We start from the raw sequence: 25,399 nt of genomic DNA on the forward strand, positions 1-25,399 counted from the left end.
CGGTCCTGCTGCTGCGCTGTTGCCCTCCTGTAACCCCCCCCCCCCCGGTGTACTGGCCTGTTTCCTGGTAGCGTCTCTAGCCTCTGGACACTACGCTGACATACACAGCAAACCTTTTTGCCACAGCTCGCATTGATGTGCCATCCTGGATGAGCTGCATTACCTAAGCTACTTGTGTGGGTTGTAGAGTCCGTCTCATGCTCCCACGAGTGTGAAAGCACAAAAACATCAGCCAGAAAGCATTGGTACTGAGATGTGGTCTGTGGTCCCCACCTGCAGAACCACTCCTTTATTGAATGTGTCTTGATAATTGCCAATAATTTCCATCTGTTGTGTATTCCATTTGCCCAACAGCATGCAAAATTGATTGTCAAACAGTGTTGCTTCCTAAGTGGACAGTTTGATTTCACAGAAGTTTGATTTACTTGGAGTTATATCCTGTTGTTTAAGTGTTCCCTTTATTTTTTTTGAGCAGTGTATCTCTATCTATAACTAGCTACATCTATCATGTATGGTCCAGCCATCATTATACTAGGGCATTTCACATAAGCTGCAAATAAAGTCATTTTGCTAGTATTTACTTAAATAAAATTAATGATTAAACTTTGAGACCTCTACTTAACATTGCATTGAAATACAGTTTCCGAAGGGATGTTTGGATCGCTCAACAGGAACTAAGCAAGAGCCCCCAAACCATAATCAAAGTCTTGAATTGGGCATCTATTAAAGGGGCATGCCTTTACTAGAAAAGTTCTGTAATTTTATACTTTACGTCCTGTAATCCATAGCAGTTTTTACAACATCTCTGCTTGCCCTGGTCATGTTATACAGTCCAGTTATCAGCTGTCTAATAACTGCTCTTAGGATAGAAAGCCTATCTGATTCTGACCTCAGGGAGGCGGATCACATAAACCAGACAGGTTTTCTATTTTAACTGTGGTCACCCAGGGAGCAGAAATGTATTGATGCTTCTTGGAGATGGATTATAGGGCAGTCACCTCGCTGTTGATCAGATTCAGCAGATCTCCATATACTCGGTTAAACAATTCTTCTCTTGTATTTGTTCCATCAAGTTGTTCTATAAAGAAAAGAAACACTTTTTTTCCCCACATGACCATTTGCAGTTACTTGATTCATACAAAAACACATAGTATAAGCACTTACCCACAATTACATTCATTTCCTCCATGATATTTTTGTGCTTCACATACATTGGCCAGACATGGCCATCAAAGAGTCCCGGTGGATCTGGAACTGTGTAATTTCTGGAGCTGTTACAAATGAAACATCCGGCATCAGAAAGGGCTACAGTATTACAAATACAGACATACAGAGATGGAGATGAGATGGCGCCATGCCCTGGCTTACATGGATACAGATATGAGCAGAGGATGAGCTGAACTTGACAAGCACTTTATAACTAAGATAATAGTAGCAACGGAGAGGGCAGCCAAACTGTTCCTAAGCTCCTCCTGGATAGCATTCATGGATTCCGCAAAGTACAAATCTTTAATAACTCATTCACCATACCTAAATTAGTGGTTGGATTCAGAGATCAACCCCTTTATTATATTTCATCTAACTTCATCTCCATTCTTACATACAGTGTGATACATTGTTGCACGTTTGTGACTTTAAACCTTTATGCATGGGAAGGCAAGGGTAGCAAATATTTAACCTCTTTGGCCACTGACCTAACTTTACGTCACGGTTAAGGCGAGCATGTATGCAACAGGCTCAGGAGCTGCACCCAGTGCGCAGCCAGCATCTGCCTCTAAGGCCTCTTTCACACTTCCGTCGGCAGTGTTCCTTCCTAATGCGTCGGTAAGACATGCCGACGGATGGCGAGAAAATAGTGATCAACGGAGGCAACGCATCCAGTGTTATGACGGATGCGTCGACTGAGATTTTCCAGTGTAGGTATGGGACTTCAAAATCCTTCCGGGCTTGCTCAGAGGGAAAAAAACCTGATACACACAGGAATCCAGCGACGTGACGGTCAGCGACGGATCCTGCGTCCTTCGGCTTCCATTATAGCCGACGACGGACAGCGCAGGACCAGTCACTGACCGATTTTCCGACGTGCAGAAAAAACGTTCCTCTGAACGTTTTCTCTCCACGACGGACCGCTATTTTCTGAGGGATTCAGTGCACGACGGATGAAACAGATGGCCATGCGTCACAATCCATCGCCAATACAAGTCTATGGGAAGAAACAGGATCATGCAGAAAATTTCAACAATAGCTTTGATTGCTGCTATTAAATCATCGATTGACAGCAGCATTTAATAATCGATTACCATTACAGCAGATAAAGGTTTTTATTTAAAAAAAATCCTAAAAAGATTAAAATTATTTAAAACATACAGTCATGGCCAAATGTATTGACACCCCTGCAATTCTGTCAGATAATACTCCGTTTCTTCCTGAAAATGATTGCAAACACAAGTTATTTGGTATTATTATCTTCATTTAATTTGTCTTAAATGAAAAAACACATAAGAGAATGAAGCAAAAAGCAAAACATTGATCATTTCACACAAAACTCCAAAAATAGGCCAGACAAAAGTATTGGCACCCTCAGCCTAATATTTGGTTGCACAACCTTTAGCTAAAATAACTGCGACCAACCGCTTCCGGTAACCATCAATGAGTTTCTTGCAATGCTCTGCTAGAATTTTAGACCATTCTTCTTTGGCAAACTGCTCCTGGTCCCTGATATTTGAAGGGTGCCTTCTCCAAACTGCCATTTTTAGATCTCTCCATAGGTGTTCTATGGGATTCAGGTCTGGACTCATTGCTGGCCACCTTAGAAGTCTCCAGTGCTTTCTCTCAAACCATTTTCTAGTGCTTTCTGAAGTGTGTTTTGGGTCATTGTCCTGCTGGAAGACCCATGACCTCTGAGGGATAACCAGCTTTCTCACACTGGGCCCTGCATTATGCTGAAACATTTGTTGGTAGTCTTCAGACTTCATAATGCCATGCACACGGTCAAGTAGTCCAGTGCCAGAGGCAGCACAGCAACCCCAAAACATCAGGGAACCTCCGCCATGTTTGACTGTAGGGACCCTGTTCTTTTCTTTGAATGCCTCTTTTTTTCTCCTGTAAACTCTATGTTGATGCCTTTGCCCAAAAAGCTCTACTTTTGTCTCATCTGACCAGAGAACATTCTTCTAAAACGTTGTAGGCTTTTTCAGGTAAGTTTTGGCAAACTCCAGCCTGGCTTTTTTATGTCTCGGGGTAAGAAGTGGGGTCTTCCTGGGTCTCCTACCATACAGTCCCTTTTCATTCAGATGCCGACGGATAGTACTGGTTGACACTGTTGTACCCTTGGACTGCAGGGCAGCTTGAACTTGTTTGGATGTTAGTCGAGGTTCTTTATCCAACATCCGCACAATCTTGCATTGAAATCTCTTGTCAATTTTTCTTTTCCGTCCACATCTAGGGAGGTTAGCCACAGTGACATGGGCTTTAAACTTCTTGATGACACTGCGCATGGTAGACACAGGAACATTCAGGTCTTTGGAGATGGACTTGTAGCCTTGAGATTGCTCATGCTTCCTCACAATTTGGATTCTCAAGTCCTCAGACAGTTCTTTGGTCTTCTTTCTTTTCTCCATGCGCAATGTGGTACACACAAGGACACAGGACAGAGGTTGAGTCAACTTTAATCCATGTCAACTGGCTGCAAGTGTGATTTAGTTATTGCCAACACCTGTTAGGTGCCACAGGTAAGTTACAGGTGCTGTTAATTACACAAATTAGAGAAGAATCACATGATTTTTCAAACAGTGCCAATACTTTTGTCCACCCCCTTTTTTATGTTTGGTGTGAAATTATATCCAATTTGGTTTTAGGACAATTCTTTTTGTGTTTTTTCATTTAAGACAAATTAAATGAAGATAATAATACCAAATAATTTGTGTTTGCAATCATTTTCAGGAAGAAACTGAGTATTATCTGACAGAATTGCAGGGGTGTGAATACTTTTGGCCATGACTGTATGTTGAATCAAATTTGAGTAATTGTTCTTGGAAAACTTTGATAATTTCAACAGAAATTGGACAAAACACTAAATTCCCATAGTTTAAGTATCTTGCTTCCCAAATCTCTAGTGTCTCTTGGGACAGCTATCTGATTTCGCAGAACTTTGTACAGTCGTTTCATGTTACGTATCCGCACTATAGCTGATTACACCCAGAATCCAACTATGAAGATTTAGGCTGTTTCTTGGGTGATAAGGAAACTCACAAGTTCTCTACGATTCTGGAACACAATGTCTCTAGATAGGAAAGTTCACCCGGTCACATTGTTTTACACTATCCCGTGGAATGACTAAGCAAGACCTGATATCACGATCAGGGCTGATGTAAAGTCATGCAATGTTTAACAAAATGAAGAAAATTATATAAAAAAAAAATATGATTTATGTAGCAATATATTTAAATAAGCGTGATGTTCATAGGACAGTGAAAAATAAAAATCTACATAAAAAAAGACAACTTCAAGGTAATAGCTGGCTATTTATATATGAATTGATCAGTGAAGGGGATGGCTCGTGACCCCAGTACTCCACATAAGCCCCCACTGGCAGCACATGACACATGCTGAGCCCAGTCCCTGCCAGCAGCCCTGTACCCAGAGCCGGGGGCACGGCTATAGAATGCTGACAGCACACAGCCTCACCCTCCTGCCCGCCAACAGCTGTCTCCTGTGATATAGCGCCATGCCGCTTCCTGCCATTAACCCCGTGCATGCCAACCACAAACCTGTTAGCACTGCTTGCTAATGAAACACAATGATCATTAAGAACTTGCATTCAAACTTTTATTTTTATGCCCACAATTTTAAATGTAGATTATTCCTAACATATTTTACTTTTGTTAAATCTGCTGTCCATTTACGCCCCGAGAATTTATCACCAAGTCCCGTCCATATTTAGAGCACCGTCCCGTGATTGCTGCTTTAATAATAATCTATTAATAACATTAATGGACGTGAGATGGCAGAGGACATTGGGTCGCCCTCCCTGACATAACGAATTACTGCAGCTCTGGCAATGTAAGAGCCTACAGGTTCAAAAAAAAGGGAAAAAGAAACATCTAATACAAGAGAGATTCCTGTAAACACAAAGACTTCGTACCTCCTTCTCCTCTTGCATTCATCGTAGGGTATCGAGATGAAATAACGGTGTGTAAATAACTCAATCAGTGGTCTGCAACGTAAAAAATAAAATATTACTAAGATTGATAAACTATGAAAATTATATTACACCGCACGAGGATAGAAATAAATAAAAAACTGATTTTACACTCAGGCACGCGAGAGCTACAAATTGTTACTTCAAGTACCGTAGTTGGCTATTTTATATTAATAGATTTTTGATCCTGGGTCCTTCTATGCCCAACCCTCGGAGAGCAGATCCATAGCTTTAGGAACTTTGTCTTATGGAGATGTAGGGACAAACAACATCCTCCAGAGTGGACTCTCATAGAAAATAATTTTATTAAAGTACATCATTTGAATTAAAAATAGGAAATGCAACTCAACCACAAAAATGATGAGAAAAAGCGCAAACACTGTACATGATAATGATATGGTTCATAAAGTGCAACAATACAAATTATGCAGAATAGCGAACACCAAGTAATAATCCGACACAGTTAAAGAGATATAGAAAAATTTGGCAATATAATGCACATGCACCCCATCTAAGATTGAATATCGAAACACGCGTTAAGGGGTACACTGGTACGTGACGTCAGACAGGTTGTATCTTGATTACCTTTGATACTTTCAGTTGCTGCTACTGCGGTCTATTTAACCATTTCAGGTCATGGTGTGCACATTATGCTGTTTTTCCTTTGAAGGCTTTGGATCTCACTGATCCTACTACACTGCTTCAATAATTAAAATAAGATTTTTTTCTTTATATTCTTAGCCTTCAGATGAAAAACGGACAGATTTCATATGCAATTAGATACTGGATTAATTTATCCCTCTCTATATATTTCATTGAAAATTGTTTGCACTATGCACTTTACCTAATCTTCACACCATATTCTTGAGCGGCCATATTATTTCTATGACTAGTATTGATGATATTATACTCACCTTTACTAAATTTATATTGTCAAATTTTTCTATATCTCTTTAAACTGTCTGTCGGATTATTACTTGATGTTCGCTATTCTGCATAATTTGTATTGTTGCACATTATGTACCATATCATTATCATGTACAGTGTTTGCGCTTTTTCTCATCATTTTTGTGGTTGAGTTGAATTTCCAATTTTTAATTCAAATTTTGTACTTCAATAAAATTATTTTCTATGAGAGTCCACTCTGGAGGATTTTGTTTGACCCTACATTTTCTTTGGTTACCTTATGGTCCTCCTATTTTGGTATTTTTTGAGCAGGTAATTTTGTATTTTGTCTTATGGAGGTCTACAATACAGTGACACAGCCCATAAGAACCATACTATCCCTTAAGACTGCACATACAGTTATCAGAAACATTTTTTTTTTTGGATATAGGGCCAGGATCACATGAGCATATATTCTCTCCATTGAGCAAATTGGGACGATTATGTAAATGACACTCAGATCAGAGTCTGATCAGTATGAGCTTAGAGTGATCCGATTGGCTCCCAACAGATAATTGTAGCAGAGGTGACAAGAAGATTGAGGACAAAATGTCTCCAATCCAATGTTTTACACCCACCGATAGACTTGAATGGCCGCGTGCGATCCGATTTGTGGAGCCACTCAGCAAGAAAAATAATGCAGATCTCCACTGCCTTACAGTACATTAGTCCAAATGCTATCCGATAAAACATCACATAGCGCTCGTCCAATATATTAGTTCATGTGAGCGAGCCCTAAAAGTATTGTTCTTGATAACCGTGGAAATACCGCCATATATTTGCATAAGTGAATGTATAAGGTGGCATTCACAAATGATCCAGAATGAGAATCTATAATCCATGGGTCCATAATGGGGTAAATCCGATGCCACACGGGGGCCATGTACGGGACACTATTATACCGTATGACCTACGAGCACACCTCGTCTCAGCAGATCACTCATCGGCTGGCTGGATTTATATATGGCGGCTCTGTCTCCATCACATGGGCATCTCGAACATCATAAAAACAAACCTACTCATAGGTGTAGAGAAGAAAACCTTCCACGACCAGAATATGACAAGGCTCCTGCTCCTCAATTCCTGGAGAGGTCTCGCTGTCCGGAACATTATTAACGCCGTGCGATCGCTCAAACTTCACAGGATCCTTTATCCAGGCTGTTATGGTTTCAACCATGGCTTCAATATCCAAAGCACTTATCACTAGAAAGGAGTCAAACACATTTTTTTTAGGATGCGCGCCTATTCCAGGGTGACTCCATTCTCATGTATTTGCCAGTAACAGCATCCACCGTCACCAGTAAAGTAAAGGTGGCGGAGCGGCCGGCACCATCTTACCATCATACTGTTTAAATCCATCTTCAATCTTGATCTGGTCCTGAGGCTGAAACAGTGATCAAAAAGAAAAATATACAAGAGCATTGTCCATGTGAAGGCGCAACACACAGCAGACTGACGGAACGTACAAGGTGACTGCTCCATCCCCAGCAACACAGATATTACACCTCTAGGCGGCTAATGTGTCTAAAGCCTAAAAAGTAGAAAAACTAAGGAGTAGCAGCGCTAAATAATACGTGCCACTATGTCCACGTTCGGCTCCCGTATATTTCCTGCATGCACCTTAGGTAAATAGATGGAAATCTTGGCTGGAGATTCACGTGGCGAGTGCAGAGGACACACTTCTCCTCTAGAAGGATTTAGTGGATTCTCTAGGATTACACAGAGCACCACCTATTTTCACTGCACAAACCTGTGGATATTGCCTTTTAAATCTGACATAGCAGGGCAGGACCTTTTATGCTTGACCACCTATAATGACTACTGTATGTGGAACAGTTACCTAAATGCCCAGTGCTAACTGTAGGGAGGCACTAACGTATCACAAAGTCACATAAGGCTACAAATAATACAATGTAACTACAATTTCCTTATAAAAATATGTATCACACGAATTACAGGGGAATATCTACCTTGAAGAAGTCATCTTGATGTACAACACAGCAGTTGGGCAGAGACTTTATGAGCCTGTTAGTCAGAGTCGTCTTCCCACCGTTGGTTACGCTGAAACAAGAGGGGAGATGAGGAATATGGAGCGACTGGCACAGGACATCCATCTGCTGTCTATAAGGCGTGCGATTACAGAACACGGACCAAAGAAGATGCTACGATTACTTATTGGCCATGAATGGGGAATGGATGTCCTGTACATATCCCCCACCAGTGGATACCGGGGGTCCCTGTAACGTTGATACAGAACAGTCTTTGTTTAGAAATTCAGGCCTGGACCCTCACACCCACCCCGTTCTGCCGAATCAAGGTGAAAATGTGATCCAAGATCAGTACGCAGGAGGTCCAGGTGGGACTTTACTTCTTCACAGAGGACATGTTATACTGTATATTGTATGATAATTCCTGGCATATGAACATGACAAATGTATTACTATACAAAGAGGAAACAGCCCGGATACATCCTAATCGGATGCTTATAAGGCTCATCTGGGGAACAGTCTCCAAGGTCTGGATGAATGCTGTGGCGTCTGTGCACCAAAAGCACCCACTGTCCAAACACGGATACGGCACGTCCAGTAAAGTCTATGCAGCGCACGCCCTCCGTACAGAAACCGTGCGCACTGGCGCCTATGGAAACAAAGTCTTTCCAAGGGTATACATTCAGCTAAGTGCACAGACACGCTGTCCCAGAAAGGTAACGGATCCAGCATACAGAAAAAACAGCAAATGTTAGATGTTCTATTAAAAAAAAAAAAAAGTATAATATCTACGCAAAAAAATGAAGTGAATGCCGGACTGCATTTAGCCCTTGTATATAATGTGAATAAGGAAGCCGTCGCATTCAAAACGTGCTGGTTTTTATGGAGGGCATGCACTTCAACCTGGGTCTGGTAAAGAACATGACATTGAGAGACTTGGCAGTGGAGACTCCATTGTCTGGGTTTCCTCTTAGGAATCAACAAACAATGACTGATCACTCTGGAGCCTGGATACAGATCGCACAGGACAATACAGGGACCGATCGCTCTGCAGCCTGGATACAGATAGCACAGGACACTACAGGGACCGATCGCTCTGCAGCCTGGATACAGATCGCACAGGACACTACAGGGACCGATCGCTCTGCAGCCTGGATACAGAGAGCACAGGACACTACAGGGACCGATCGCTCTGCAGCCTGGATACAGAGAGCACAGGACACTACAGGGACCGATCGCTCTGCAGCCTGGATACAGAGAGCACAGGACAATACAGGGACCGATCGCTCTGCAGCCTGGATACAGATAGCACAGGACACTACAGGGACCGATCGCTCTGCAGCCTGGATACAGAGAGCACAGGACAATACAGGGACCGATCGCTCTGCAGCCTGGATACAGATAGCACAGGACACTACAGGGACCGATCGCTCTGCAGCCTGGATACAGAGAGCACAGGACACTACAGGGACCGATCGCTCTGCAGCCTGGATACAGATAGCACAGGACACTACAGGGACCGATCGCTCTGCAGCCTGGATACAGATAGCACAGGACAATACAGGGACCGATCGCTATGCAGCCTGGATACAGATAGCACAGGACACTACAGGGACCGATCGCTCTGCAGCCTGGGTACAGATAGCACAGGACAATACAGGGACCGATCGCTCTGCAGCCTGGATACAGATGACACAGGACAATACAGGGACCGATCGCTCTGCAGCCTGGATACAGATGGCACAGGACAATACAGGGACCGATCGCTCTGCAGCCTGGATACAGATAGCACAGGACAATACAGGGACCGATCGCTCTGCAGCCTGGGTACAGATAGCACAGGACAATACAGGGACCGATCGCTCTGCAGCCTGGATACAGATAGCACAGGACAATACAGGGACCGATCGCTCTGCAGCCTGGATACAGATCGCACAGGACAATACAGGGACCGATCGCTCTGCAGCCTGGGTACAGATAGCACAGGACAATACAGGGACCGATCGCTCTGCAGCCTGGATACAGATAGCACAGGACAATACAGGGACCGATCGCTCTGCAGCCTGGATACAGATAGCACAGGACAATACAGGGACCGATCGCTCTGGAGCCTGGATACAGATAGCACAGGACAATACAGGGACCGATCGCTCTGGAGCCTGGATACAGATAGCACAGGACAATACAGGGACCGATCGCTCTGCAGCCTGGATACAGATAGCACAGGACAATACAGGGACCGATCGCTCTGCAGCCTGGATACAGATAGCACAGGACACTACAGGGACCGATCGCTCTGGAGCCTGGATACAGATAGCACAGGACACTACAGGGACCGATCGCTCTGCAGCCTGGATACAGATAGCACAGGACAATACAGGGACCGATCGCTCTGCAGCCTGGATACAGATAGCACAGGACAATACAGGGACCGATCGCTCTGCAGCCTGGATACAGATAGCACAGGAAACTACAGGGACCGATCGCTCTGCAGCCTGGATACAGATAGCACAGGACAATACAGGGACCGATCGCTCTGCAGCCTGGATACAGATAGCACAGGACAATACAGGGACCGATCGCTCTGCAGCCTGGATACAGATAGCACAGGACAATACAGGGACCGATCGCTCTGGAGCCTGGATACAGATAGCACAGGACAATACAGGGACCGATCGCTCTGGAGCCTGGATACAGATAGCACAGGACAATACAGGGACCGATCGCTCTGCAGCCTGGATACAGAGAGCACAGGACAATAACAGGGACCGATCGCTCTGGAGCCTGGATACAGATAGCACAGGACACTACAGGGACCGATCGCTCTGCAGCCTGGATACAGAGAGCACAGGACACTACAGGGACCGATCGCTCTGGAGCCTGGATACAGAGAGCACAGGACAATACAGGGACCGATCGCTCTGCAGCCTGGATACAGATAGCACAGGACAATACAGGGACCGATCGCTCTGCAGCCTGGATACAGAGAGCACAGGACAATACAGGGACCGATCGCTCTGCAGCCTGGATACAGATAGCACAGGACAATAACAGGGACCGATCGCTCTGCAGCCTGGATACAGATAGCACAGGACACTACAGGGACCGATCGCTCTGCAGCCTGGATACAGAGAGCACAGGACAATACAGGGACCGATCGCTCTGCAGCCTGGATACAGATAGCACAGGACAATACAGGGACCGATCGCTCTGCAGCCTGGATACAGATAGCACAGGAAACTACAGGGACCGATCGCTCTGCAGCCTGGATACAGATAGCACAGGACAATACAGGGACCGATCGCTCTGCAGCCTGGATACAGATAGCACAGGACACTACAGGGACCGATCGCTCTGCAGCCTGGATACAGAGAGCACAGGACACTACAGGGACCGATCGCTCTGGAGCCTGGATACAGAGAGCACAGGACAATACAGGGACCGATCGCTCTGCAGCCTGGATACAGAGAGCACAGGACAATACAGGGACCGATCGCTCTGCAGCCTGGATACAGAGAGCACAGGACAATACAGGGACCGATCGCTCTGCAGCCTGGATACAGATAGCACAGGACAATAACAGGGACCGATCGCTCTGCAGCCTGGATACAGATAGCACAGGACACTACAGGGACCGATCGCTCTGCAGCCTGGATACAGAGAGCACAGGACACTACAGGGACCGATCGCTCTGCAGCCTGGATACAGAGAGCACAGGACACTACAGGGACCGATCGCTCTGGAGCCTGGATACAGAGAGCACAGGACAATACAGGGACCGATCGCTCTGCAGCCTGGATACAGATAGCACAGGACAATACAGGGACCGATCGCTCTGCAGCCTGGATACAGAGAGCACAGGACAATACAGGGACCGATCGCTCTGCAGCCTGGATACAGATAGCACAGGACACTACAGGGACCGATCGCTCTGCAGCCTGGATACAGAGACCGATCGCTCTGCAGCCTGGGTACAGATAGCACAGGACAATACAGGGACCGATCGCTCTGCAGCCTGGATACAGATAGCACAGGACACTACAGGGACCAATCGCTCTGCAGCCTGGATACAGATAGCACAGGACACTACAGGGACCGATCGCTCTGCAGCCTGGATACAGATAGCACAGGACAATACAGGGACCGATCGCTCTGCAGCCTGGATACAGATAGCACAGGACACTACAGGGACCGATCGCTCTGCAGCCTGGATACAGATCGCACAGGACAATACAGGGACCGATCGCTCTGCAGCCTGGATACAGATAGCACAGGACACTACAGAGACCGATCGCTCTGCAGCCTGGGTACAGATAGCACAGGACACTACAGGGACCGATCGCTCTGCAGCCTGGATACAGATAGCACAGGACACTACAGGGACCGATCGCTCTGCAGCCTGGATACAGATAGCACAGGACACTACAGGGACCGATCGCTCTGCAGCCTGGATACAGATAGCACAGGACACTACAGGGACCGATCGCTCTGGAGCCTGGATACAGATAGCACAGGACACTACAGGGACCGATCGCTCTGCAGCCTGGATACAGAGACCGATCGCTCTGCAGCCTGGGTACAGATAGCACAGGACAATACAGGGACCGATCGCTCTGCAGCCTGGATACAGATAGCACAGGACACTACAGGGACCGATCGCTCTGCAGCCTGGATACAGAGAGCACAGGACAATACAGGGACCGATCGCTCTGCAGCCTGGATACAGATAGCACAGGACACTACAGGGACCGATCGCTCTGCAGCCTGGATACAGATAGCACAGGACAATACAGGGACCGATCGCTCTGGAGCCTGGATACAGATAGCACAGGACAATACAGGGACCGATCGCTCTGGAGCCTGGATACAGATAGCACAGGACAATACAGGGACCGATCGCTCTGGAGCCTGGATACAGATAGCACAGGACAATACAGGGACCGATCGCTCTGCAGCCTGGATACAGAGAGCACAGGACAATACAGGGACCGATCGCTCTGCAGCCTGGATACAGATAGCACAGGACACTACAGGGACCGATCGCTCTGCAGCCTGGATACAGATAGCACAGGACAATACAGGGACCGATCGCTATGCAGCCTGGATACAGATAGCACAGGACACTACAGGGACCGATCGCTCTGCAGCCTGGGTACAGATAGCACAGGACAATACAGGGACCGATCGCTCTGCAGCCTGGATACAGATGACACAGGACAATACAGGGACCGATCGCTCTGCAGCCTGGATACAGATGGCACAGGACAATACAGGGACCGATCGCTCTGCAGCCTGGATACAGATAGCACAGGACAATACAGGGACCGATCGCTCTGCAGCCTGGGTACAGATAGCACAGGACAATACAGGGACCGATCGCTCTGCAGCCTGGATACAGATAGCACAGGACAATACAGGGACCGATCGCTCTGCAGCCTGGATACAGATCGCACAGGACAATACAGGGACCGATCGCTCTGCAGCCTGGGTACAGATAGCACAGGACAATACAGGGACCGATCGCTCTGCAGCCTGGATACAGATAGCACAGGACAATACAGGGACCGATCGCTCTGCAGCCTGGATACAGATAGCACAGGACAATACAGGGACCGATCGCTCTGGAGCCTGGATACAGATAGCACAGGACAATACAGGGACCGATCGCTCTGGAGCCTGGATACAGATAGCACAGGACAATACAGGGACCGATCGCTCTGCAGCCTGGATACAGATAGCACAGGACAATACAGGGACCGATCGCTCTGCAGCCTGGATACAGATAGCACAGGACACTACAGGGACCGATCGCTCTGGAGCCTGGATACAGATAGCACAGGACACTACAGGGACCGATCGCTCTGCAGCCTGGATACAGATAGCACAGGACAATACAGGGACCGATCGCTCTGCAGCCTGGATACAGATAGCACAGGACAATACAGGGACCGATCGCTCTGCAGCCTGGATACAGATAGCACAGGAAACTACAGGGACCGATCGCTCTGCAGCCTGGATACAGATAGCACAGGACAATACAGGGACCGATCGCTCTGCAGCCTGGATACAGATAGCACAGGACAATACAGGGACCGATCGCTCTGCAGCCTGGATACAGAGAGCACAGGACACTACAGGGACCGATCGCTCTGGAGCCTGGATACAGAGAGCACAGGACAATACAGGGACCGATCGCTCTGCAGCCTGGATACAGATAGCACAGGACAATACAGGGACCGATCGCTCTGCAGCCTGGATACAGATAGCACAGGACAATACAGGGACCGATCGCTCTGGAGCCTGGATACAGATAGCACAGGACAATACAGGGACCGATCGCTCTGGAGCCTGGATACAGATAGCACAGGACAATACAGGGACCGATCGCTCTGCAGCCTGGATACAGAGAGCACAGGACAATAACAGGGACCGATCGCTCTGGAGCCTGGATACAGAGAGCACAGGACAATACAGGGACCGATCGCTCTGGAGCCTGGATACAGAGAGCACAGGACAATACAGGGACCGATCGCTCTGGAGCCTGGATACAGATAGCACAGGACACTACAGGGACCGATCGCTCTGCAGCCTGGATACAGATAGCACAGGAAACTACAGGGACCGATCGCTCTGCAGCCTGGATACAGATAGCACAGGACAATACAGGGACCGATCGCTCTGCAGCCTGGATACAGAGAGCACAGGACACTACAGGGACCGATCGCTCTGCAGCCTGGATACAGATAGCACAGGACAATACAGGGACCGATCGCTCTGCAGCCTGGATACAGAGAGCACAGGACAATACAGGGACCGATCGCTCTGGAGCCTGGATACAGATAGCACAGGACAATACAGGGACCGATCGCTCTGCAGCCTGGTTATAAAGTCAGTATTTGGATAGTACAGGATGTGACAGTGTATTGTACATATGATCCAGAAATATCATTGCCGGATTATGTGCGGGAAACAGGAATTACAAACTGTCATTACAGTAAAAACGCGCTAAGAAAAAAGGAGGGAAGGGAAGAGAGCCCGCACCACAGCTCGCACGGCTACATGTCAGATACGTTCATTTTCTGTATTAATAGTAAGATATAGGAGAAGTCTGCCGTGTAAAGACCATTCCTGCCCCATACAGACCCCCGGGTATAACAGCCCCCGATACCGCTGCTGTAACGTCACAGCGCACAAGTGCAATCACATGAGGGTCGTCCTAACAACAAGCAGCCACTCTGTAACGTGGGGACCACCAACATTCACAGTACTACAACTCCCAGCATGCCCGACACCCTGTAGTTTTGCATCAGATGGAAAGTGATAGCCTGGAGACCCCTGATCCAATAGTGATGGAGCCCATGATCCCACACAGGGATTGCATCAGCCCTACATGGCCACATGGTGATCACTCAGAGAAGGAGCACAGTGCTCCCACGTGCAAACCAATCCCCGCAGACAGCAGCATGCTGGGCCTTATAGTTCGCCTACAAAAGCAAGCAGCAGCTGTTGCAGAGACTCTAGGATTTCGCGCATGCGCAGTAACTCACCCGCCAATGCCCACGATAATCTTCATGGCGTGTCTCTAGTCACCACAATCCACACTGGGGAAAAAATACTACAAAAAGATGGAAAGTAGTAAAAACCCTAGAGAAACGCAGAGAGCAGAAGGAGACGAAGTCACCGTCAACTACTTAAAAAAGCCTCCATTCTGAAAAGAGCAGCGCAGAGCTCGGCCTGTCACACACTGGGGAGAGTCGCGAAAGGACGAGCCGGGGCAGCACAGAGGGCGCGTCAGGTGCGTCTGCTCCGCCATTGGTCACACAGTGGGATGTGGGCGGGCCAGCGTGACGTCATCATTTAGCCGAACAGCACAGAGATGTTGGAAGAGTGAGTGCTGGTAATAATCTCCGGCACAACAGGCAAGAGGTGACACGCGGTGATAATACAGGGATGTGCATGGACAGACAGTGCGGTAATAGTGTGCGGCACAGGAACCCAGAGTGTACACAGTGTGCGGCACAGGAACCCATAGTGTACACTGTGCGGTAATAATGTGCGGCACAGGAACCCAGAGTGTACACAGTGCGGTAATACAGTGTGCTGCCAGGAACCCATAGTGTACACAGTGTGCGGCACAGGAACCCATAGTGTACACAGTGTGCGGCACAGGAACCCATAGTGTACACAGTGTGCGGCACAGGAACCCATAGTGTACACAGTGTGCGGCACAGGAACCCATAGTGTACACAGTGTGCGGCACAGGAACCCATAGTGTACACAGTGTGCGGCACAGGAACCCATAGTGTACAGTGTGCGGCACAGGAACCCATAGTGTACAGTGTGCGGCACAGGAACCCATACTGTACACTGGGCGGAAATACAGTGTGCGGCACAGGAACCCATGGTGTACACTGGGCGGAAATACAGTGTGCAGCACAGGAACCCATAGTGTACACCGTGCGGTAATACAGTGTGCGGCACAGGAACCCATAGTGTACACAGTGCGGTAATACAGTGTGCTGCCAGGAACCCATAGTGTACACAGTGTGCGGCACAGGAACCCATAGTGTACAGTGTGCGGCACAGGAACCCATAGTGTACACTGGGCGGAAATACAGTGTGCAGCACAGGAACCCATAGTGTACACAGTGCGGTAATACAGTGTGCGGCACAGGAACCCATGGTGTACACTGGGCGGAAATACAGTGTGCAGCACAGGAACCCATAGTGTACACCGTGCGGTAATACAGTGTGCGGCACAGCAACCCATAGTGTACACAGTGCGGTAATACAGTGTGCTGCCAGGAACCCATAGTGTACACAGTGCGGTAATACAGTGTGCAGCACAGGAACCCATAGTGTACACAGTGCGGTAATACAGTGTGCAGCACAGGAACCCATGGTGTACACTGGGCGGAAATACAGTGTGCAGCACAGGAACCCATAGTGTACACCGTGCGGTAATACAGTGTGCAGCACAGGAACCCATGGTGTACACTGGGCGGAAATACAGTGTGCAGCACAGGAACCCATAGTGTACACCGTGCGGTAATACAGTGTGCGGCACAGCAACCCATAGTGTACACAGTGCGGTAATACAGTGTGCAGCACAGGAACCCATAGTGTACACAGTGCGGTAATACAGTGTGCAGCACAGGAACCCATAGTGTACACAGTGCGGTAATACAGTGTGCAGCACAGGAACCCATGGTGTACACTGGGCGGAAATACAGTGTGCAGCACAGGAACCCATAGTGTACACCGTGCGGTAATACAGTGTGCGGCACAGCAACCCATAGTGTACACAGTGCGGTAATACAGTGTGCAGCACAGGAACCCATGGTGTACACTGGGCGGAAATACAGTGTGCAGCACAGGAACCCATAGTGTACACCGTGCGGTAATACAGTGTGCAGCACAGGAACCCATGGTGTACACTGGGCGGAAATACAGTGTGCAGCACAGGAACCCATAGTGTACACCGTGCGGTAATACAGTGTGCGGCACAGCAACCCATAGTGTACACAGTGCGGTAATACAGTGTGCAGCACAGGAACCCATAGTGTACACAGTGCGGTAATACAGTGTGCAGCACAGGAACCCACAGTGTACACAGTGCGGTAATACAGTGTGCAGCACAGGAACCCATGGTGTACACCGGGCGGAAATACAGTGTGCAGCACAGGAACCCATAGTGTACACCGTGCGGTAATACAGTGTGCGGCACAGCAACCCATAGTGTACACAGTGCGGTAATACAGTGTGCAGCACAGGAACCCATAGTGTACACAGTGCGGTAATACAGTGTGCAGCACAGGAACCCATGGTGTACTCTGGGCGGAAATACAGTGTGCAGCACAGGAACCCATAGTGTACACCGTGCGGTAATACAGTGTGCGGCACAGCAACCCATAGTGTACACAGTGCGGTAATACAGTGTGCGGCACAGGAACCCATGGTGTACACTGGGCGGAAATACAGTGTGCAGCACAGGAACCCATAGTGTACACCGTGCGGTAATACAGTGTGCGGCACAGCAACCCATAGTGTACACAGTGCGGTAATACAGTGTGCGGCACAGGAACCCATAGTGTACACAGTGCGGTAATACAGTGTGCAGCACAGGAACCCATAGTGTACACAGTGCGGTAATACAGTGTGCAGCACAGGAACCCATGGTGTACACAGTGCGGTAATACAGTGTGCAGCACAGGAACCCATGGTGTACACAGTGCGGTAATACAGTGTGCAGCACAGGAACCCATGGTGTACACAGTGCGGTAATACAGTGTGCAGCACAGGAACCCATGGTGTACACAGTGCGGTAATACAGTGTGCGGCACAGGAACCCATACTGTACACTGGGCGGAAATACAGTGTGCGGCACAGGAACCCATACTGTACACTGGGCGGAAATACAGTGTGCGGCACAGGAACCCATACTGTACACTGGGCGGAAATACAGTGTGCGGCACAGCAACCCATAGGGTACACAGTGCGGTAATAGTGTGCAGCACAGCAACCCATAGGGTACACAGTGCGGTAATACAGTGTGAGGCACAGCAACCCATAGGGCAGTGATTTTCAACCTTTTTTGAGTCGTGGCACACTTTTTATACTTAAAAAATCCCGAGGCACACCACCAACCAAAACGGCACAAAATGGTGCGTCCAGGTTTGAGATGAAAGTCTGCAGTCATTCTATGTGACTGCAGGGGAAAATACTAAAACCCTATGTGTCATTTGTCTATACCTATGCCTATGGTAGAATTTGCCTATGGTAGAATTTGCCTATGGTAGAATTTGCCTATGGTAGAATTTGCCTATGGTAGAATTTGCCTATGGTAGATTTTGCCTATGGTAGAATTTGCCTATGGTAGATTTTTTTAGTCATATTTGTCTATACCTATGGTAGATTTTTTACAGTGTGCGGGAAATCAGCGATTCCGCAGAATTAATGAACATGTTGCTTTTTTTTCAGCGATTTGTTTTTTTTCGCGGAAAAAAATCGCAACATTTGCACAAGTTTTGCGGATTACATTGAAATGATTGGGAACCATATGTAAGCGTTTTTTTCACGTTTTTATCGCATTTTTATAGAAAAAAAACGCGAAAAATACGGAACGTGTGCACATAGCCTTACAACTCCCTTCTCTGTGTACTTGAACTGAGAGAGGGAGGGGGATGTTTTGAGTGAGATAATATTAAGGCTAGGTTCTCATTTCGTTTTCGGGTGAGCGCTAACAGACAGCGTTGCACGGCGAAATTAACGCCGTGCAACGTGTCCGTTAACGCTCCCATTGCCAGCAATGTTAAAGCGCATTGCTAGTGCGTGCCATTTTCGGCACGCGCTAGCGATGTGCCGTTCTTTTGTGGCGCGCCTCGGACGCTGCTTGCAGCTAGCGCTAGCGGGGACATTTAACGCGACCCCTAAAAAGACATTGCGTTAGCGCAGTCCACTAGCGCTTAGCGCTAAACGGATTGCCCTGACGCAATGAGAACCTAGCCTAATATTGTTTACCTTGAGATAGTTTATAAACCCTCCTCTCACACATCCAGTACCCAGCAACCACAGAATGCAGAGTAAGTGGACATGCTGGCTGGGGCATATCTTAAGGTACCGTCACACTCAGCAACTTTGCAACGAGAACGACAGCGATCTGTGACGTTGCAGCGTCCTGGATAGCGATCTCGTTGTGTTTGAAACGCAGCAGTGATCTGGATCCCGCTGTGCCATCGCTGGTCGGAGCTAGAAGTCCGGAACTTCATTTGGTCGCTAGATCGGCGCGTATCGTCATGTTTGACATCAAAAGCAACAACGCCAGCAACGTTTTACATGGAGCGAGAACAATAAGCGAGTCGCCGTTACGTCACTGGATCGCTCCTGCATCGTTCTGTTTGACGTCTCTACAGCGACATAAACAGCGACGCTCCAGTGATCGGCTCGTTGTCTATATCGCTGCAGCGTCGCTATGTGTGACTGTACCTTACTGAAGTCAAGCTGCAACACCAGGCTCTCCCATCATCACTTTGGTAAGAATTACGAATAACGGTTTTAAGCTCCGTTTTTTTTATTGGAATAAGTTCATATTAGTACAACAACGTTATCTTCCAAGTTTCATTAAGATCTTTTTAGGGATTCCGTCTTTATGCGCCATATTCTGCCATACCTATGCCTACAGTGTTATCACGGTTGGAAACGGAAAAACGATTTTGAGCTCCGTTTTTCTTATTGGAATTAGTTCATATTAGTACAATGACGTTATCTTCCAAGTTTCATTAAGATCTTTTTAGGGATTCAGTCGTTATGCGCCATTTTCTGCCATACCTATGCCTAGTGTGTTATCACGGTTGGAAACGGAAAAACGATTTTGAGCTCCGTTTTTTTTATTGGAATATGTTTATATTAGTACAACAACGTTATCTTCCAAGTTTCATTAAGATCTTTTTAGGGATTCAGTCGTTATGCGCCATTTTCTGCCATACCTATGCCTAGTGTGTTATCACGGTTGGAAACGGAAAAACGGTTTTGAGCTCCGTTTTTTTTATTGGAATTAGTTCATATTAGTACAATGACGTTATCTTCCAAGTTTCATTAAGATCTTTTTAGGGATTCAGTCGTTATGCGCCATTTTCTGCCATACCTATGCCTAGTGTGTTATCACGGTTGGAAACGGAAAAACGGTTTTGAGCTCCGTTTTTTTTATTGGAATTAGTTCATATTAGTACAATGACGTTATCTTCCAAGTTTCATTAAGATCTTTTTAGGGATTCAGTCGTTATGCGCCATTTTCTGCCATACCTATGCCTACAGTGTTATCATGGTTGGAAACGGAAAAATGGTTTTGAGCTCCGTTTTTTTAATTGGAATTAGTTCATATTAGTACAACAACGTTATCTTCCAAGTTTCATTAAGATCTTTTTAGGGATTCAGTCGTTATGCGCCATTTTCTGCCATACCTATGCCTACAGTGTTATCATGGTTGGAAACGGAAAAACGGTTTTGAGCTCCGTTTTTTTTATTGGAATATGTTCATATTAGTACAACAACGTTATCTTCCAAGTTTCATTAAGATCTTTTTAGGGATTCAGTCGTTATGCGCCATTTTCTGCCATACCTATGCCTAGTGTGTTATCATGGTTGGAAACGGAAAAACGGTTTTGAGCTCCGTTTTTTTTATTGGAATATGTTCATATTAGTACAACAACGTTATCTTCCAAGTTTCATTAAGATCTTTTTAGGGATTCAGTCGTTATGCGCCATTTTCTGCCATACCTATGCCTAGTGTGTTATCACGGTTGGAAACGGAAAAACGGTTTTGAGCTCCGTTTTTTTTATTGGAATATGTTCATATTAGTACAATGACGTTATCTTCCAAGTTTCATTAAGATCTTTTTAGGGATTCAGTCGTTATGCGCCATTTTCTGCCATACCTATGCCTAGTGTGTTATCACGGTTGGAAACGGAAAAACGGTTTTGAGCTCCGTTTTTTTTATTGGAATTAGTTCATATTAGTACAATGACGTTATCTTCCAAGTTTCATTAAGATCTTTTTAGGGATTCAGTCGTTATGCGCCATTTTCTGCCATACCTATGCCTAGTGTGTTATCACGGTTGGAAACGGAAAAACGGTTTTGAGCTCCGTTTTTTTTATTGGAATATGTTCATATTAGTACAATGACGTTATCTTCCAAGTTTCATTAAGATCTTTTTAGGGATTCAGTCTTTATGCGCCATTTTCTGCCATACCTATGCCTAGTGTGTTATCATGGTTGGAAACGGAAAAACGTTTTTGAGCTCCGTTTTTTTTTATTGGAATTAGTTCATATTAGTACAATGACGTTATCTTCCAAGTTTCATTAAGATCTTTTTAGGGATTCAGTCTTTATGCGCCATTTTCTGCCATACCTATGCCTACAGTGTTATCACGGTTGGAAACGGAAAAACGGTTTTGAGCTCCGTTTTTTTTATTGGAATTAGTTCATATTAGTACAATGACATTATCTTCCAAGTTTCATTAGGATCTTTTTAGGGATTCAGTCTTTATGCGCCATATTCTGCCATACCTATGCCTATGGTAGTTTTTTTTCTAAAGTTGAATGTTTTTAATCTATTTTTCCTTTCCACTTCACTATTTAAAAATAAATTAGCGGAGGTTAAACTTTAATTGCGTTTTCAACAAGGCAAACCCATACATTGCTATAGAGTAACTTTACATTTGAAATAAACACTGAATCCCTAAGTATATCTTTATCGAAAATTTTTGCCTTAGGCCGACCTCACACCTGCGAGTTTTACGGACATATGAGCGGTTCATAAAATACGGATTGCATACGGTACAATGCTTCTCTATGGCCCAGCTCCTATCAGCCGTGTTTTACTGATCCGTATTATACGGTCTTCTACGGCCATAGAAAATTGCAGTATGCTGCGTTTGTCACCGTATTGCGCAAAAAATCCACTAATGAAAGTCTATGGGGGCCAGAAAAATACGGATTACACACGGACCAACAGTGTGACTTGCGAGAAATACGCAGCGGTGTTAGAGAGAAAAGCCGGAAATTCAGTGCGGTGTACAGTAAAATCACACTGACAGCTTACAGTAGAATAGGTGGAATAAATGTGTACACATAGAATAGGCATATATATATATGTAGATATACTAGATGGTGGCCCGATTCTAACGCATCGGGTATTCTAGAATATGCATGTCCACGTAGTATATTGCCCAGTCACGTAGTATATTGCCCAGCCACGTAGTATATTGCCCAGCCCACGTAGTATATTGCCCAGCCACGTAGTATATTGCCCAGCCCACGTAGTATATTGCCCAGCCACGTAGTATTTTGCCCAGCCACGTAGTATATTGCCCAGCCATGTAGTATATTGCCCAGCCCACGTAGTATATTGCCCAGCCACGTAGTATTTTGCCCAGCCACGTAGTATTTTGCCCAGTCACGTAGTATATTGGCCAGCCCACGTAGTATATTGCCCAGCGATGTAGTATATTGCCCAGTCACGTAGTATATTGCCCAGCCACGTAGTATTTTGCCCAGCCACGTAGTATATTGCCCAGCCCACGTAGTATATTGCCCAGCCACGTAGTATATTGCCCAGCCCACGTAGTATATTGCCCAGCCACGTAGTATATTGCCCAGTCACGTAGTATATTGGCCAGCCCACGTAGTATATTGCCCAGCGATGTAGTATATTGCCCAGTCACGTAGTATATTGCCCAGCCACGTAGTATTTTGCCCAGCCATGTAGTATATTGCCCAGCCCACGTAGTATATTGGCCAGCCACATAGTATATTGCCCAGTCACGTAGTATATTGGCCAGCCCACGTAGTATATTGCCCAGCCCACGTAGTATACTGCCCAGCCACGTAGTATTTTGCCCAGCCACGTAGTATATTGCCCAGTCACGTAGCATATTGGCCAGCCCACTTAGTATATTGGCCAGCCCACGTAGTATATTGCCCAGCCACGTAGTATATTGGCCAGCCCACGTACTATATTGGCCAGCCCACGTACTATATTGGCCAGCCCACGTACTATATTGTCCAGCCACGTACTATGTTGCCCTGCCCACGTAGTATATTGCCTGTGACCACAACGTCATCACAGGTCCTGCGCTCATACCAACCCTGGGACCGGAAGCTGCCGTGGACTACAAGGGGCCCTCAGAAAGGTGAGTATATTTTTATTTTTTTAAATGTGACAAACCTGGCTGGGCAATATACTACGTGGCTAGGCAATATACTACGTGACTGGGCAATATACTACGTGACTGGGCAATATACTACGTGGGCTGGGCAATATAGTACGTGGCTGGGCAATATACTACGTGGCTGGGAAATGTACTACATGGCTGGGCAATATAGTACGTGACTGGGCAATATACTACGTGACTGGGCAATATACCACGTGGCTGGGAAATGTACTACATGGCTGGGCAATATAGTACGTGACTGGGCAATATACTACGTGACTGGGCAATATACTACGTGGCTGGGCAATATACTACGTGGCTGGGAAATGTACTACATGGCTGGGCAATATAGTACGTGGCTGGGCAATATACTACGTGGACATGCATATTCTAGAATACCCGATGCGTTAGAATCGGGCCACCATCTAGTGTGTGTGTGTGTGTATGTGTATGTGTGTGTGTGTGTGTATATATATGTATATATATATATATATATATATATATATATACATATACACACACATACTATGTGTAGACATTTATCTTAGCTATTCTATTCTAACCTGTCAGTGTGATTTTACTGTACACCGCACTGAATTGCCGGCTTTTCTATAGAACACCGCTGCGTATTTCTCACAAGTCACACTGCTGGTCTGTGTGTAATCCGTATTTTTCTGGCCCCCATAGCGGCCCTGCACTTAGTAACCCGATATTTACCCTGGTTACAGGTGAACACATCTCTAGATCGGCGTCACACATGCCGATCCAGCGATGACAGCGGGTGATCAGCGACCAAAAAAAAGGTCCTGATCATTCCCCACGACCAACGATCTCCCAGCAGGGGCCTGATCGTTGGTCGCTGTCACACATAACGAGATCGTTAGCGGGATCGTTGTTACGTCACTAAAAGCGTGACGTTGCAACGATATCCTTAACGATATCGTTGTGTGTGAAGGTACCTTAAGGCAAACATATTCGATAAAGATATACTTAGGGATTCACTGTTTATTTGAAATGTAAAGTTATTATATAGGAATGTATGAATTAACATTGTTGAAAACAGAATTACATTTTTAAGCTTTGTTTTTCTTGCTGGAAAAAGTTCATATTAATGACAAACTTATTTTCAAAGTTTCATCAAGATCTTCTTAGGGATTCAGTGTTTATTTCAAATGTAAAGTTACTCTATAGCAATGTATGGGTTTGCCTTGTGGAAAACGCAATTAAAGTTTAACCTCCGCTAATTTATTTTTAAATAGTGAAGTGGAAAGAAAAAATAGATTCAAAAAATTCAACTTTAGAAAAAAAACTACCATAGGAATAGGTATGGCAGAATATGGCGCATAAAGACGGAATCCCTAAAAAGATCCTAATGAAACTTGGAAGATAACGTCATTGTACTAATATGAACTAATTCCAATAAAAAAAACGGAGCTCAAAACCGTTTTTCCGCTTCCAACCGTGATAACACACTAGGCATAGGTATGGCAGAAAATGGCGCATAAAGACTGAATCCCTAAAAAGATCCTAATGAAACTTGGAAGATAACGTCAT

The 25,399-nt window shown here is 46.2% G+C and overlaps 1 protein-coding gene across 1 annotated transcript in view; it reads right to left on the bottom strand.

Moving 5' to 3' along the window:
• Positions 1–15,930, bottom strand: part of LOC138676597 (nicotinamide riboside kinase 2-like) — a 25,059-nt gene extending 9,129 nt beyond the window's left edge. Inside the window, exons 1-7 of the mRNA XM_069766063.1 lie at positions 15,681–15,930; positions 8,116–8,206; positions 7,484–7,529; positions 7,165–7,348; positions 5,144–5,215; positions 1,165–1,271; positions 999–1,078 (exon numbers count right to left, since the gene is read on the bottom strand). Coding sequence (XP_069622164.1) covers positions 999–1,078; positions 1,165–1,271; positions 5,144–5,215; positions 7,165–7,348; positions 7,484–7,529; positions 8,116–8,206; positions 15,681–15,706 — 606 coding nt within the window. The 5' untranslated portion in view covers positions 15,707–15,930. The remainder of the gene's footprint in view (positions 1–998; positions 1,079–1,164; positions 1,272–5,143; positions 5,216–7,164; positions 7,349–7,483; positions 7,530–8,115; positions 8,207–15,680) is intronic.
• Between the last annotated feature and the right edge of the window lie 9,469 nt (positions 15,931–25,399).

Source organism: Ranitomeya imitator, chromosome 4 (genome assembly GCF_032444005.1).
Source record: "Ranitomeya imitator isolate aRanImi1 chromosome 4, aRanImi1.pri, whole genome shotgun sequence".
Lineage (NCBI taxonomy): Eukaryota > Metazoa > Chordata > Amphibia > Anura > Dendrobatidae > Ranitomeya > Ranitomeya imitator.